The 17,001-nt window shown below is 40.3% G+C and overlaps 1 protein-coding gene across 4 annotated transcripts in view; it reads right to left on the bottom strand.

The window, feature by feature from the left end:
- amot (angiomotin) overlaps positions 1-17,001 on the bottom strand; it is a 42,134-nt gene that overhangs the window by 9,891 nt on the left and 15,242 nt on the right. Inside the window, exons 3-12 of one of the 4 annotated variants that reach the window (XM_067424007.1) lie at positions 12,486-12,629; positions 12,024-12,091; positions 11,683-11,743; positions 9,807-10,845; positions 8,689-9,211; positions 7,876-8,020; positions 6,042-6,134; positions 5,731-5,876; positions 4,218-4,367; positions 714-904 (exon numbers count right to left, since the gene is read on the bottom strand). In XM_067424007.1, the coding sequence (XP_067280108.1) occupies positions 714-904; positions 4,218-4,367; positions 5,731-5,876; positions 6,042-6,134; positions 7,876-8,020; positions 8,689-9,211; positions 9,807-10,845; positions 11,683-11,743; positions 12,024-12,091; positions 12,486-12,629 (2,560 nt within the window). Of the gene's footprint in view, positions 1-713; positions 905-4,217; positions 4,368-5,730; positions 5,877-6,041; positions 6,135-7,875; positions 8,021-8,688; positions 9,212-9,806; positions 10,846-11,682; positions 11,744-12,023; positions 12,092-12,485; positions 12,630-14,031; positions 14,980-17,001 lie in introns of those variants that run through there. The other 3 variants (XM_067424010.1, XM_067424009.1, XM_067424008.1) reach the window with 3 other exon arrangements.

Genomic DNA, 17,001 nt, shown 5'->3' with positions numbered 1-17,001 from the left:
ATAAGGAGATGGAAAAAAAAACACTGGATGGATTTTTATCATTGTAGGATGTTTGTGTACAGGCACTGCCAACACACATTTCCGTACAATCAACTTGTAATAGTGCATGTACCATTATATGACCCCATTGAAAAAATATATCTTTTAATTTAGTTTTCAGCACAATACTCTTGAGAAATATTAAATAACAGTGTATTTCTTTATTTATGGTTCTTGCAAAAAGACTGATTCTTCAAAGGTGGAAACTGGATTTTGTTCCAACATTCGATGGGCTACTGAGTGAGCTAGTGAGCATTATTCATATTGAGAAGTTACGATATATTAATCATGACAAGCATGATATTTTCTTGAAAATATGGAAGCCTGTATTAGATTACTTGAGAATATGATCATTATATACTGGGTCTCGTACTGCATTACATATTTGTAACGATTAATCTACCTTCCTGATGTTACCACTGTGATCAGTTTGGAACCCCTTTATTTTATGTATCCGAAATACTTATCCTCAACTAGAATTGCTTAACTTTTATGTATTCGGTATACCGTACCACTGTTTCCTTTGTTGGACCCTTGTTCAGATAAAACAAATGTCATATCAGAAAATTAAATAAAGTTATAGAAAAAAGAAAAAGAGAAATATTAAATAACTTCCTTCTACATTGTTGGTTAGACAACAGTCTTAGTTAGTGTATAGCAGTGAACTTGCGTACCTGTGTGTGGCCACAGAAGCAGCGGCGTCCAGCGCAAACTGTCTCATGACGCTCTCCTCCAGGTATTTCTGCTCCCATTTGGTCATGTCGGCCTCCAGGGCCAAAATCCTCTCCTCTTTTTCTCTCAGGTGTTCCATCAGAGCCGCTGTGCTGAACTCAGGACCTACTGTGTTCTGAGAACCACCATGCCTCTGTGAGAGCGAGAGAGGAAGAACTATTGAGACATCTTTAATTCTGACAAAAAATATGTAGCTAAAAATAGCTATTTTTTCCCATTTAAGCTAGCTAAACAGGATTTCCCCATGCTGATATCAAAATAGGTTCAAGTTGGTAATTGAACCAAGATTCTGCATGGTTTGAAAGTGACTTCTGTGTGAGCGGTGCTTCATACATTGCTACACTATTGACAATTGACATTTTTTGTCTGCGAAAATTCGCAAATGTGGCCACACCTTAACATACGAGTACCGCTGATCTAAAGTATTCTGATCTCATCTGAAGGTTGTTTCAGGTGTCCAGGTTGAGGGAACAGCACAGAGGAAGGATGTCCAGTTTCTGGGCCCCTAATGAAGAATACAGCTGTCTACTACTCCGCCTCCTCCTCTTCTCTTAATATAAACACATTCTCATAGGAGGCTGAGTTGCAACCTTTCCTCCAGATTAGGGGTCAGTAAAAATGCGACACAGAAAAAAGGTACGTAGGGAAACAGATCCTCTCTACAGGGAGAGTGTGAGCTCTTGCTGTCTATGACTGAGACTCATTCATGTATGAATGTTTGTGTGAAAAGAGGAAATGGCTGCATTGCATTTATTGCCGATTGATACAAGGGTTTTCGAACTGAGGTCTGGGGAAAGGTTCAAAGTAGGGCTATCACTAAAGATTATTTTGGTAATCAAGTAATCGGTCGGTTATTTTTGGCGATTAACTGAGTAATCTGATCTTTTTTTGTGGTAATAAAAATAAACTTAAGCAAAGACCTAAGCCTTTATAATAATTTAAAATACAATAACAATGAGGATATAATATTTGGTTCAAATAAAGTATCAAAAACAATTTGTAATCATATGGTTTCATAGAACAATACATGTTAAAATATATAATATACAAATATATAAAAAAATCTCTGTGTGTACATTATGTATTACGCCCGTTTCACACATACTCCGTCTGCAGTGCGTGTGCGGTGCGTGTTGCGTTGCGTGTGCGTTGAAGGAGCCCCACACCCTCTAGTCCTTTCACATATGCTGCGTTTGCAGTCCGCAACTGATCCGCTTTTACATACCACAAACACAGCATTTATTAATGATTTTTTATTTAAAATCCAGAAGTTGTTACTGATCTTGGCTCATCAGAATTGCAATTCTCTTTGTTTAATCTTTCTGAGTAGACAGCTAACGTAGGCTACAAGCCTACATTTAAACAACATTTTTTTCAATTCATTAATTCATATTTATATATTAATATACTTTAGATTTAGCTCACACAAAAGGCAAAACATTTAAACATAGGTTATAGCTTAAAATCATAAACAATAGTCTATTCAAAAACAGCCGACTCTCGTCTTTTCTTTCGTTTTTAAACCCTTTGAAAAGAAATCCTGCAGGTCAAAAATAACTTTGCATTTCACCTCCAAGAAAGTACGAGTGCTCTTCATTATGGCACATTTTTTACCTAAATGCCAGGTAAGGTGTCGTTTTGTTGCTTTACTTGAGAAAAAAGCCATGTGTTGACTTTGAAACGAGTATATTTTAAATGATATGCATCCGTGTTGAAATTACTAGATTTTCGCGTCAGTACATGTTTATTTTAATGCGAACAATGTTCTATCACTTTAATGCAGCAACGCAACGCAGCGCAGCAAAAAATAGACTCGGTACGAAAACGATCCGTGCACTGCTGCAGACGCAACGCACCTGGAACGGACTGACGGACAGCATCCGCGTGCAGTGTGAAAGCTGTCATCCGTTAACATGGGTACGGAAAAAAATACGCAACGCACACGCACTGCAGACGGAGTATGTGTGAAACGGGCGTTATAACAAATACGTGCAGAGGACGCCAACGGTCTGGTGTTGTTACAATTTACAGCAGATCAAATCCTTTTTGATTTGGCCATGTTTGCTCTCCATCTCCAAGTTTGGCCAAACAACATTTAATTACAATGTTTACTTAAAGGGATAGTTCACTTTGAAATTAAATTTTGATATGTTTTACCTTACCTCATGGGCATCCGAGATGTAGGAGTATTTGTTTCCCCAGTAGTTTCAATTTTGATCATTTTAGGTCAAACCGTTCTTGTCTGTGCCTCACATAATGCAGGTCTATGGTCACCACCTTAAAGAGCATACACAGAGAAGTCCAAATTAAACAATCCCCCATCATAAGTACACACCGATGGCCTAAGACACAAAACGAGCGGTTTGTGTGAGAAAACGAACAGTATTTATATCGTTTTTACCTCTTGTACACCACAGGAAACACGCACGCGCGCCCTCGGATCAGTCGGACGTAGTGGTGTACAAGAGGTAAAAACGATATAAATGCTGTTGGTTTTCTCACACAAACCGCTCGTTTCGTGTCTTAGGCCATCAGTGTGTACTTACAATGGGGGATTATTTAATTTGGACTTCTCTGCGTATGCTCTTTAAGGTGGTGACCATAGACCTGCATTATGTGAGGCACAGACAAGAACGGTTTGACCTAAAATGATCAAAATTGAAACTACTGGGGAAACAAATACTCCTACATCTCGGATGCCCATGAGGCAAGCTAAAACATATCAAAATTTAATTTCAAAGTGAACCATCCCTTTAATCTTTAATATTTTTCTACTTTTTCTAAAAGCTACAGCCACTGTAATTTCTTGAACAAGAACACGTGGACACAAAAAACAGGCAAAAACAGGTTTAGACTTTTATTTTGAAATCGCAATAAACGGCTGCATATTTAGAAAGATACTGATGTATTCTCCTATGTTGATGTAGATTTATAAATGATTTACCCTACAAATCTGATGAAATGGCGTACACCGCGATGAACAACAGATGAACGTTATAAGCAACCCAAACTCGCAGAGTTCGAGATCGTGCTCCGTTTGTGTAAATGATCGTGTGGAGCAGAACAGAGCCGCTATTGAGACACATGCACGTAAATGAAGCACATATTAAACCCCCATGGCATATATGCCTTTGTGAATTCACAATAGCATTATGCTACGGGTTTAATACATTGTGCAGCCTTAGAAAATTGTCTAAAATGCGGTTCATGGTTTCATGTCAGGGGAATGCGCCACTTGCAATATTTTTTCCATTACTCGACATGTATATATTGCAATCAAGGATTTTTTTTTATAATTGAGTACTTGAATTTAATCAAATAATTGTGTCAGCCCTAGTTTAAAGAGGAATATATATATTTCACAAAAATGTATATCTGAATATTGGATTTATTGTTGACAACAAACAGAATGTGGTCAAATTGAGGCAAGCTTGTTCATCACTTACCTGTTGCATTCGCAGTGATTCCAGCTCTCTCTCCAGTCGTGTGCGTAGCCGATGCTCCAGCTGTTCTCTCTTCTCGCATGCGGCCTGAAGCTGTGCTAAAGCCTGCTGCATCCGCTCCACCTTCTCCACATATACCTGCTTTTTCTTCAGCTAAACAAACACAGAGAAATGCAGGTCAAACCCTGCTGCTCATGCTGCACACAGAAGCCCGCCATCCACCTTACAATGCCTCCTTGTATCATTCAACCTCTCTCTCCATTGCATCTCTCAAATCCACCAGTGGTCGTAATTGCAGCCAAAATGAATGCCCCAATTTAGCTCTTGGGGGGGTGGGGGGGAATCATAACACAGAAGAGTGAGAGAGCGAGTGCAAAAGTATTTGGCTCCCGTTTGGAAGGGGTGGGTGGAGAGGGCAAGAATTCAGCCATCTTCAAGTCCTTTCATGCCAGACAACTCAAGAGGCTTTGTTCGGGAAACAAGCGGGCGTTTGTGACAGGGTAGAACAAAAGTGGAAAGGCCCGGTGCATTTTGGGACGCAAGGGTGCGCCCCCCGTTCAACGATGGCCAAAAGGCCATCTGGGAGCACGCCAGAAGAGCTCAACCACAGATTCCAACTGTTACAAACACTCAAGACCGGAGGTCAGAACCATCAACAATACTTCGGTTTGAAGGTTTTTTTCTCTGTTTTTTTCCTTGAAGCTTTTTTTGGCCTCAGGAGATGTTGTGTGGTTTCAAAGCAAGCTGCAGCCAACGGTTCACTCAAGCTTGAAGATCTTAACTGCAGCGATGAGAAGTTGATGGGAAGGACTTCAAAGAACTTGAGAAGGTTGAGCTTAAACATTGTGGCGGAGAACCACCGGGATGTGTTTGAGGGTAAGTGGGTTATGACTCCGAAATGTCCTTTTAATTCCGGTTTCGTTAAAGTTCTCCCACTGTTTACCAACCATGGACACTCATAAGCAGAACATTTTGACAGATGTTAGTTTATTTCCCCAAATGCAATCTGGTCTGCTGTACTGTTCAATGGTCAGTTCATTTTAAAGCAATCTGTGTAGTATCTGGAATAGATCAAGCCCTCTCTTAAATCTCCCCAGTGAAAGATGTGCCAAACAGGCAAACTACCTCAGCCCTTCTTTTGGATGGCAGCATGATTCAGCAACTAATTGGCCAAAATAAATAGACAGATAAATGAAAACAGAACTTGTTATGAGAAAGTGATGTACTATGTGACCACAAGAGGGCACACACATACATAAATGTAGAAATATGGTCACAGAAATTATAGAAAATGTAAATGTTGTTGACATGTAGGTGAGAATATGAACACCGGAGGAGTGGGAACCTAAATGTCTGTTTTGCTGTGATTGTGTCCTAATTTTACAATTATAATGTGATTAAAAAGTAAACAAATGCATCATACATTCAAAGACACAGCTATGGAGTGAATTAAAGCATGTGTAAAACAAACTCCTAAAATGGAACACGGGCACCCTTGATTATCAGTGAGCTTTACCTCCTCTTCCAGCTTGACCACTTTGGCTTGGGCATTGTTTAAGGCCTGGTCACGGATCTCAATGTGCCTGCGCTGGTCCTCGTTGGTGGAGCGAAGCGAATTCAACTCGATCTCCAGCTTCTCCTTCTCTCTCTGACTCTCTTTACCTGATAAATGAGTAAAATGAACATTCTGTACTTTCTTTCCCCATATAATCGCAACTGACATTTGCTTAAAATAAACTGCATTTCAAAACCAATCTATAATTAATACAAATGCATCACATTGGCTTCAAGGAAGTTCTAGATTTCTTTTAGATGAGGTCCACTCACCCTGAGCCAGAAGCTGTGAGATGGTTTTGCGATTGTCCTCGGTGCCCTCACAGTCTTTTGCTGCAAGTTGCTTGTTGGCGGTTTCCATTCGCTCTATTTAAAGAAATACACAATATCATTATACTTCCCCCCCAATTTTATGGTTCAAAAATATGACAATGCTTCATAAAGTTGGGTCATGTGCAAGAGATTAAATCAGAAAATAGGATGCCAAAACCAGACTGTGTCAAACTGATAAAATGAATCCATATGAAAGTTTATGTGGTATCTCATTACCAAATGTGGTTATTATTTTCTTGGGGGAGAAAACCACAATCAAGCCTTTCCAAAATACTAACACCAAAATAAAAATATTGAATTTTTACTTCATACATTCAATGAATGCAGCAAACAGCTGTGATTATTTTAACAGATGCTTTGTGCATTATTCTTCATCCTACCAAAACACCCTAGAATATGAAGCTCAGATTCCATGCCTCCTCTCAGAAATGATATACTACTGGGACTGGTTGCTCAGCAAATTAAAAAACAAAAATCTAACAAACATTTAATATTTATATTTTACAATTCCAAAAGAGCAGTCTTTGACATAATTCACAAATGCACAGTTAAGTCAAAAACTGGCCCAGATAAAAGGGCCATTATATAGTAGGGGTTGCTGTTTTTTTGAAATGGCAAACCATTCATCAAGGAAGCAGGCCAAACGTTAAAACAATATTTCCCCCATGTTAAGTCAACCAGACTGTGAGATGAGCATTCCAGAATCAAATGCCTTTCCCCCACTGTGCCTCAGTGCCTCGCAATAAAATTAAGATTCTTATCTAGATTTAAAATATAGATGAGAAGAACACTAGACACAGTATAATATTTTAAAAAGATAATTATGCTACAAGTGGTTGCCAAAGAGTATTACTGCACCTCAACTCATTCGTGTCCCTAGCAATGAATGCACCAAAGTTTAAAAGTTATGTTGAAATCCCTGACCCTAAAAATAAGCAATATTTATGGACGCCGTCGCAAACGACACTAATTATCAATCGTGAGAAATGTACTTTAGTGAAATCCATGCTTGAACAATAGCAGTAGTAGTATATCAGGCTACAGAAAATATGAGAATCACAGGGTGAAAGAAAGAAACAGCAAGAGAGAGAAGAAAAATTTGCTGTAAAACTCTTGGAGCTCCCTGTGGACAAAGTCTGGGCATACTGCCATAAATCAGGGGTTCTCTGTTCTCTGCTGGACTAAAGAACACAGCGAGGCATGATCGTAGAGGTGGCCACACTCAGGCAGAGTGGGCCTGCTGACAGCAGCAGAAAAATGAGAGCAAGAGACTATCGCTTTGGACTCCAATAGATACTACACAGAGCCATGAGATTTGACAAAAAAGAAAGCAAACTGAATGAAACTTCAAATGCTTTGAACTTGGAGGAGAATAAGAAGCCTTTTTTAATGGGAAGGACAGAATGTTGGAGCCAGATGGGATCACCGCAACATTCTCATTTACTGACCCCATAGTGTTACTCCATCTGATGTTCATACATAATGTTAACAAAATTTGGAAGCTCTACTCGGCTCTACTGCAACCTGTTATATCTTACTGTGATCCAGTAATCCATTTCACCCTGTCAACCATAAGCAGGTCTACTCTTAATGATTTTCAAGCTAAAACAAGCTAAAATGTTGCAATATATAATAAAAAATGACAAATATGCTTTGGAATCACTGCTTATTCATAAGATTGAATATAGTGGCAAGTTACAATTCATGGACACTCCTTTAATAACACACTCTTAATACCCTGCTTTTTCATTCAACTATCCTGCTTTGTTCTCACCTCTTAGGTCCCTGTTGAAGTCGTGTACCCTGCGCACCTCCATCTCCAGCTTATTCCTCATGGTCTTCTCAAGAGCTTCCCTCTTTGTGGATGATTTGGCCAGGTTTTCATAGGCTTCAGACACCATTTGGATCTCAGTCTCCAGCTGAAAAAGTAAAGAGACATCTTACAGAAAAAAATAAAGTATGGATTTTCAAAATTCAAAAGAATACAGTATTATGCACAGGAAAAAAACGAATGTACATTTCAAAGAACACTTCCTTATCTCTTCTACCCCTTCTCTGCAAAAATGGTGCTACTCTCAGAGCTGATACTTGGCGATCTGAGAGCCTATCACAGGGTTTCCCAACCCTGTTCCTGGAGGCACACCAACACTACACACTTTCACACTCTTCCTGATTAAACAAACCTGATTTAACTCATCAGCTTGTAAGTAGAGACTCCAAGACCAGAAATAAATGGTCAGATAAGAGTGACATCCAAAATATGTACTGTTGGTTTGCCTCCAGGAACAAGGCTGGGAATTACTGGCCTATCGTGACCTCTGGCCCACTTGAAAACAGTTACAAAATAGGTTACATGTCTGTGGTACCTGTTATGACCTGAATGAAACCAGCATTCAGCATTTTTCCCCATATCTCTTCAAGGATCTCCACAGAAGACCAAATTGAAAACAGATCACTGCTGAATGCTTTTGTTCACTCAGTAGCTAGCTAGCTAAACTGTTGTTGTTCTGAAAACTTTACTTGTGTGACATTTTCCAGTCTCCTGACATAATTATAATATAATGTGAACCTTCAAAGACGTTCTAACCTTTTGTAGTTTGGACACCTTTTCCCCACACACTTCCAGCTCTTGCTTAAGCAAGCGGTTCTCTTCAGACAGCATATCCACCATTTGCTGGGCACGTGCCAGCATGGCGTAGGGATCCCCTTGCATGGAGTGTGGATGTTGGTAGTGTTGTCCTGGATTCTGTTGCTGCTGCTGGGAGCCCTGCTGATGGTACTGGTGCTGCTGCTGGTGCATGTGAAGGCCCCTGGGAGCTGACCCGTAAGGATCATGAGGAAACACATGGCTGCGCTGATGGGGAGGGTGACCTGGACCTTGGCCATATGGATCGCCTTGGTGGGAACCGGGCCCCTGTGGGCTACGGGCACCCATTGAGAAGGGCAGCTCTCCTTGGTGCCCCATAGGTGGAAGAGGGTGAGAAGAGGCCAAGATGCTGCTGAGAGTGGAAGACTGAGCACGGGAGAGAGAGCCCCCTGATGTAACAGAAGATGAAGGGCTATGGTGATGAACAGACCTTTGGGAGTGACTTGAACTCTCCTTACTTGACCTAATGAGGGCAGAGAAATGAATAATATTCATATTTTGATTGATTACAGAAGTGTGAAAAACAAAAGAATGTATGAGTACTTTCAGTGACCTACAAATAATTAAGGCTGATTCAAACGTGCATAACCAACGGCTTCTTTTAACAGATTAAATCACCGTTGGGAAACAATGACTTGTCCAAAGTCAAAACTATGCAATGCATTCCAACCGTTCATAAAAATATTTTTCACAACATTCCTGATTCTCTGCAACATAACAGAGAAACTGTCATGTTGTGACATGTTGTAGATGATTATTAGAATTTGATATGCATTCTTTTGCTATATGCTACACACTGGCTCTGAGGTGAATGAATTCAGGGAAACAGGCAAAACTGGCTTTTCCCATAACTGGTTTCCTGACAACATGTCCCAGCATCGAAGGGAAGGGCTGTTTTGAGACTCATCATTTGGAATTTTTCAAAAACTGATAAGTCAGGGAATGTCAGGGAACTTGTGTTTTGAGGTGCATTGTTCCAGATCCTACAAATGTCCTAAAATTCAGCCCATTCTTTAGCTTTTAACTCTTTAACTTTAGTAAGCACTCTTTTAGCTCACCGGAAAGAGCCATACTCTGGTGGTGGCTGGTACCGGACATGAGGAATGTCAGCTCTGGCTGGCTGGCTTGTGCAACGGTGGTCTGGGTAGTAGTGTCCAGTCTCCTGGTGCTGATGGTGCTGCTGCTGGTGCTGCTGCTGCTGCTGGTGGTGCTGTTTGGATGGAGAGGGCATTGCCTTATATGGGTAGTCTGGTGGTGGACCCCTGTGTGGGGGTCCAGAGGGTTTATAATAGTCTCCTGGAAGTCCAGGGGGAGGCAACTGTGGGGAAAGTGGGGAACTGGTAACAGGGGCATGTGCCTTGACCCCGCTGGTGGCCAACGAGAGCTGCATTAGTCTTTCACTGAGAGAACGTACATGGCCTTGCTTTAGATCCTTGAGCCCGTCGTCTTGGTGTACTTTGCTTCCATTCACTCTCTGTACCGTGGGCCTGCCCTCTGGGGGTCGCACCTTAGGGTTGCTGACGCCAGTCACGTAAAATGCCGCACCAACTGACGGGGGTATCTGTGGTTGAGGCTGCTGGGGCTGATGACCACGGAAGTACTGCGACTGCACCTTGGCTTGGTCATATGTGGGCAGGTCTTCAGGATTCTGCCCCATTCCACTCACACAGCTTCCACCGCCTGACCCGGTGCCTCCACTGCCACCCCCTCCTCCTCCTGCAGAGCGTGTGCTGAGCTTCTCCATGCCACTGTCTGCCTGCAGCTCCTGGCCCTGAGGCTCCTGCCTCGCAATGTGAGGGACCATCGAGAGCTCGTCCCCTGGGTTGCCAGGCCCTGGGTATCCACTCACTGGACCTTGTTGCTGTTGCTGTTGCTGCTGCTGCTGCTGCTGTTGTTGTTGTTGTTGCAGGGCAAGGTAATTTCGGCCCTCCCCATAGCGCATTTGCTCCTGCAAGAGCCGCTGCAGAACTGTATGGCCACTACCGCTGCTGCTGCTAGCTGATGTGTCCTCGGAAACTGAGGCTGCCGCCCTCATTTCCAGCTCCCGTGACCTGCCCAACTCATGGAAGGAGGAGCTTCGGGCACGGTCCACACTCCCTGTGTAAAAAAACACACCAATGTATGATAAATTAATAAACACAGCCACTACCTATTATCATAAGCTGAACCATAATGAAGAAGCTACAAATAAGTCAGTTTAAGAAGCTGAAATAAAAGAAAACAGGGAGATTGACTAATGCATGTTCTTAGAGAGCTACCCCAATCTCACACCCCAACTGTACCAAACTCTTCACACGTTGACAGCTGGGCATCAGTCTTTAAGGTTATTATTGCTAAGTTATATGACACCAGATTCCACTTTAAATGTGTCAATGGTAACTCTCAGATGATCTTCAACCACTACTAATCACTATTACCTTATAAAGGATTAATCAAAATTACATTGTAAAGATCAGGAAGAGCCCAGGGTCAAGGTGTTAAAGTCCACCCATGATGCAAATCATTTTACCAATACCATATACAGTATATACCACATTACTGTACAACAGCTCCATTCCTTTAACATGCATTGCAGTTGAGTCATCTGATTATCCAAAGCTTATACATCTTCAAAGCTTAAACCCCAATCTCCCTACTGTCGGCTTGAGCTGTAGACACTTAGAAATCACAGAGAGCAATTTAAAACAATTGAGCTGTTAACGCATACAAAGCCATTATGTGGAAACCATTCCAAAACATTAGTGCCAATGTGGGGTGTAATGTGTAGTACCACTACAACTACATTACTACTGCAAAATGAAAGGTTACTGTCATTTAGTTTTGTTTCTCTTAATAGGTGTTAATCCGGAATGGTTGCCACTACTGGCCTTGAACAGAGTTTGTAGTTTAGTGGTTATTGCACCATCTAAAAAGTAATGAAGGGGAACTTATTACGTCTATTGTTTTCTGATATTCCCCGCATTCTCAAGGAGGATGAGGCTTTTTTCCGAAACATCTGTGGTGAATAAATAAATAAACGTAAAATGAGTCAGAAACAGAGCCATCAGTGTACAACTGCTTTCCAATTTGGAAAGCCAGAGAAAGTCGATAGAGTGAAAGAAGAAAAATACATTTCATAGTGACCCCCCCCCCCCCACCCCCATACTTTAACTTCCACTTCCTGTCATTCTCCAATCTTTCGTTCACCGAGACCTCCTCAGAGTCAATGACAGAGATGGCCACAAACAAAAGCAGGAAGAGAATATGAAATGGCGAGGTCACAAAAAAAAACTCACGGTTAAGATGAATGAAATGATGGCTGATTTCTGTTGATGAATAACTGGCACTTCATATATTTGAAAAGCTGAAAATTGTGCCAAAAAGATATTTGTAAGCAGTTTTATGTAACTTGTGTTTACGCAAATCAGTTTATACTGCAACCTTCGCCCAGTGTGGTTAGAGAAACTTTGTCGGACATATCTTTGGATCTACAAACCCCTTTACTGGAAAAATGTAACTACTTTTATTAATCATTTTAAGTATAAAATATAGCACACCTTTTAAGTGATGATAATTGTATCCAAACAGGTTCTACAATTTGGTAATTTGAATCACAGAGTAGGACAGACTAACTAGCCTATAACCTCTAGTGGTTTCTTTTGTCCCACTGATGTCCACCCCACCCATCTAGGTTCCTGTCACTGTGTAATTTTTGCTTATCTCCATTACTCTACTGTATATTCGACCAGGTCACCTACCTGTGCGGCTGCTGTAGCTGCTGTCGTGCGTCACTACTGGCTGCTCATGGTGCTGACATTCACTAGGGTCGCTGCTCTGAAGAAGCTCCTCAAGTTGCTCCAAAACACACAGCCGGTCTGCGAGGTCCCGAATGCCAAGCCACTCTAGAACAGGAAGGCACTCTGGCGAGTTAGAACAATGGGGGTGGGGTCCAAAGACAACTAAAGGGGCTTTTTTTTTGGGTTGTAGAAAGAAATACATTTCATGTGAAAGATAGGGGATGTGAAGTATGTTCATTTCCTGATTGTGACAAAAAAAAACACAAGGGCATTTCTTTTTTGGTTCTACCCCCTCACAACCATTACAGACCGTCCTGCAGCTGTGTAGCTAGGTTATAGAAAAATACCATGCTCAGCTACTGGACAGAGACCAGCAAGAAATTCTGACAGATATCAAATAGTTAAAGGAAGTGAGGATGGTTCCAGATCAGTTGGTAGAGATAGCACGGGGCAGTAGTTCAATCCAAACAGGATGTAGGGATGTGCATAGTTTTAAATGACTGGCATAAGCTACATGCTGCCAAAACACTGAATGAAGTGTGTGAAATCTTTATGCTTCTCTGAAAGCACAAGTCTCTGAAATTATTTTAAAACATATATGACCTTTTTAAGGCCATTAACATTAATTTTTATAGTGACATATACATTAAAATTCTCATTACTGTAATACAGCATGTTTTACTTGTGAGGTCGTTTTTAATTTCTATATTATTTTATGGGATTACAGTAAAAAAAAATAGTAATATACTGTTAAAAAAAATTTTTAACTAAAAGCAGTTAAACACATTCTACAATGACATAATTACTTAATTTAGATAACCCTTTTTCAGACAACACATTTTTGAGAGAAAACTCATTACAAGAACTCTTGAATCACTCACACCAAACTTCACATAGCTATGAAACCAAATCATACAATAAACCAGACCCCTCACTAATACGCCCCCAACCTCGGCAAAAACAGAAATAGGCTACAGATTCCTCCTCTCCTCACACCCCTGCTGACGCTCGAACCAAGTTCCTTGACTGTTTCAGATAAACTGTTTATTCCACGGCCAGAGCGCCCAGAAGTGAATTCATGGAATCTGACATGGCTAAAAGTGCACAGATAGGTCTCCCAACAAAAGTTTCCAAAGGTTCTGACCTCAGAGTCCTGCCATGGTCGTGTCAGTGACACTGTGCGCTTACAGTTTAAGTACTGAGCAAGGTATGGAGCATGTCAAGCAGGATTCCCAGAACTACAAACTTTGGAGAATGTTTATCTATCCTATTAACTTCAATAACACATTCCCTTCAAATTTACCATCTACAACATGCATACACCAAATGCCTCTTTTGTATAGGCTGACGATAGCTTTAAACAAAGTTCAAACATTATCATATTAGATAAATTGTAACTCTGAGGAACTTGGCATCCTTTTTACAGTGCAATCACACAAAAAGAAAATGAATTGAAAACTATTAAAAGTTTGTAAAATAAAATACAGCCAACACAAATTCAACTCACAGATGCTCCTTTCCACCAAAGACGTCTTGGGTGAGAAAACTCCACTGAACTCTCCTAACCCGTTGACCATTTGTCTCAAGTCGCACTCCTTTGTTCACACGCTCAACGATATTACTGCAGTAAGCTTGCACAGTGAACTAGCTAATGCATTCCATCAGGTGTGGCTAAAAGGATAGGTGAGCTGGATCACTGCCAGTTATCTACACACCTTCAAACCTGCCTTCTGCTGTTAACACTCCAACTTACATCAAAATGATCCAATTATCTGAGACTGGGTGTGCGGTACATATCTGAAATCTGACTAATAATCATAGTTGAAAAAATGATTGCGGTTATACAAATTACTTTTGTATGATGCTTGTTCGAAACCTCAAAGGTGATCAACTTTATTTGATCCAGTTTTTTGGTTTTAGAAACATTAATGAACAAGTGATCAGTTTGTTGGAATGTTTATTTTAAATTACTCACTAGGGGTTTCTGATCTCGCTTAGTGTGCTAAGAAATTGCACCTATTACACTTCAATTTATGTACGCTACAATAATCCAAATAGGTTTCATTTATTGAGATGTTGATGTGAAATAAGTTACTTGCAGCGAACAAACCTTTCTCAGGTAGTCCACCACATAACTGGATTTGAATGAAAAGGAGACATGGGATAAATGTACAATCTGTTCAAAGGCATGTACTTCCATTCAAAGACTGCTGAATAGAGTGTTAGGCCTCGTCAAAACTAATACGTTTTTTGTTTGAAAAAGCATCTTTTTCTCTCCATTTTGGCCTTCTGTCCACACTGAGACTCTGTTTTTACTAAAGAGGATCTAATGCTATTTCATGCATTCTGACTTTACTGAAGAGTTGGATTCTCATGCTAAACATGGCCAAAATGTTAAAAAAGACACGTTGGACAGAGTTTCTGTGCCAAATACATTCCTTCAGGATTCAAATAAATTTCAGAAAGCTTTTTTTTTCCAAGTATGGCCCTGTACGACGTCATAAAGCGTGGAATTGCTTGTAAGGGCACTTCTCCTGGATAAACGCCAACCAGAGCGAGAGCAAGAGCACGTCCATCAACGAGCTTCGTTCAGTTATGGTAACCATCGACAGTGCTGTCATTTTCTTAGACCAAGAAATCAACAATGTCACTAAGAAGTGTGTCAATGGTTGTGAGGGAAATTTAACTTTGTTCAGCTTCCCAAAAACACAGTGTTAAGGAAACAGTGGATGCAGTTTCTTTAACAGAACAACAGAGTTCTGAAAGGGTTCCCGGTCATGTGAAACTGCACCAAATGTCTGTGTTCTGTTGGCAATCGCTGCGTAAGGGCATTTAATGTAATCAAAACGAACAAATAGGGAATTGAAAGTTATCCAGGGATTTTTCCATGATGCATTTTGTATGTGCGCGCTTGTGTTTAGCTCCGCCAACTGCACGCCTGCAATACTACTCTATAGGTACTCAAGATAACATGAGATTGGCAGAAACTGTGCGTGTTATGTACCCTTTAATGACAACAAAGCTTTTTGGAAACGCTCTCTAAATTGGATTCATTTGACGTTTTCGCGTTACAGTGTGTACTGTGAAAACGGAGGTATCTGAAAACGATGATGCATGTTTAGTCATGTGACGCACATTGTACCGACAGATATTCATGTTTACACTGGCATTGTGCCTGTTATGTGCTTTTCACTTTCACACAATTGCTAAAATATGTTACTTTGCACACTCTTCATATGACAGTCCTGCAAAGATGACAGAAAATGTACTTGCATTTGCTGTCCTGCAGCAAAACATCAGAGCAGTTGCATTTTAAACCAAACATATAATGGTGAGTGGACTGCGACCTGGACGCATCAGTGAATGGCGAGATATTTTGCTAAATAAAATGATCCTACTAGAAGAATTGCACAATAACTTCATTATGTTTCGTTCATTCTGTATAATCTGGGGGCGCTTTTATGAGGTTGTACACATGCGCAATAAGATGAATTAACAGTTTTTTCCAACGTTAGTGTGGATGAGAAAAAGGAAAAATATTATACATGAAAATATGTAACCGTCTTCATCTTTTAGAAAGGGGGAATCATCAAAAAGGATCATAATATTAGGGGGCTCTTGCCCATCAAAAGGCCCAAGAAAACCCCTGGACTAGTCGGTTGTTGGAGGACTAGAAGATTAGTCAACCATCGTGACCCATTAATAACCCTAACATGCTGTCAACAGACAAATCGCTAAATGTCAGGCCAACTTGAGCAAAGAATGCACCTGCTGAGAACAGTTGAGTAATGTAGAAACAGGTGGCAAACAACAAGTCCGCTGATAAGAAACTGAAACACCTGGCTTGTCGTAACACAGCCAGCAGTTATTTCTTCCTCATATTCCTAACTGCTGCCGCCCATGCCTCTTTCAAGAGCAACTAAACAGAGCCAAGAGCTGGGAAACAACTTGTTGTCAAGCTTAAAAAGTGCAATTCATAAAAAAGGCTGGTAACCCTTTACAATAAGGTTTTATTAACATTGGTTAACTACATCAGTTATTATAAACTCATAATTCAAAATATTTCTAAAGCATTTATTTATCAGTTAATTTTAATCTCAACATTCACTAATATTCAATTCAAATCAAAAGTTGTATCTATTAACAGTAGCCAGACAGTAGTGGAGTATTTTTACTCTGCTTAAGTACATTTTTCAAGTGCCTGTACTTTATCACTATAGTACTGTACTTTTTTTTTTTTTTACTTTTACTTTACAACATTCCAAAGCATAATATTGTAAATATACTGCATTATGTTTCATATTGAATATCATTTAATACATAATCACATAAAAATGTAGTACTCAAGTAAAGGCAATTCAAAATTATACTTGAGTACAAGAAGGTACTCATTTTGTTTAAGCATTAACGGTAACAAAAAAATGTATTCATGAAATGTGCAGTAAAAAGTATGACATTATGCTTTGGAATGTAGTTA

The sequence above is a fragment of the Pseudorasbora parva genome, chromosome 18 (genome assembly GCF_024679245.1).
Source record: "Pseudorasbora parva isolate DD20220531a chromosome 18, ASM2467924v1, whole genome shotgun sequence".
Classification (NCBI taxonomy): domain Eukaryota; kingdom Metazoa; phylum Chordata; class Actinopteri; order Cypriniformes; family Gobionidae; genus Pseudorasbora; species Pseudorasbora parva.
The sequence above is the reverse complement of the archived record's forward strand: the minus strand, read 5'-3'. Positions and strand labels throughout refer to the sequence as shown.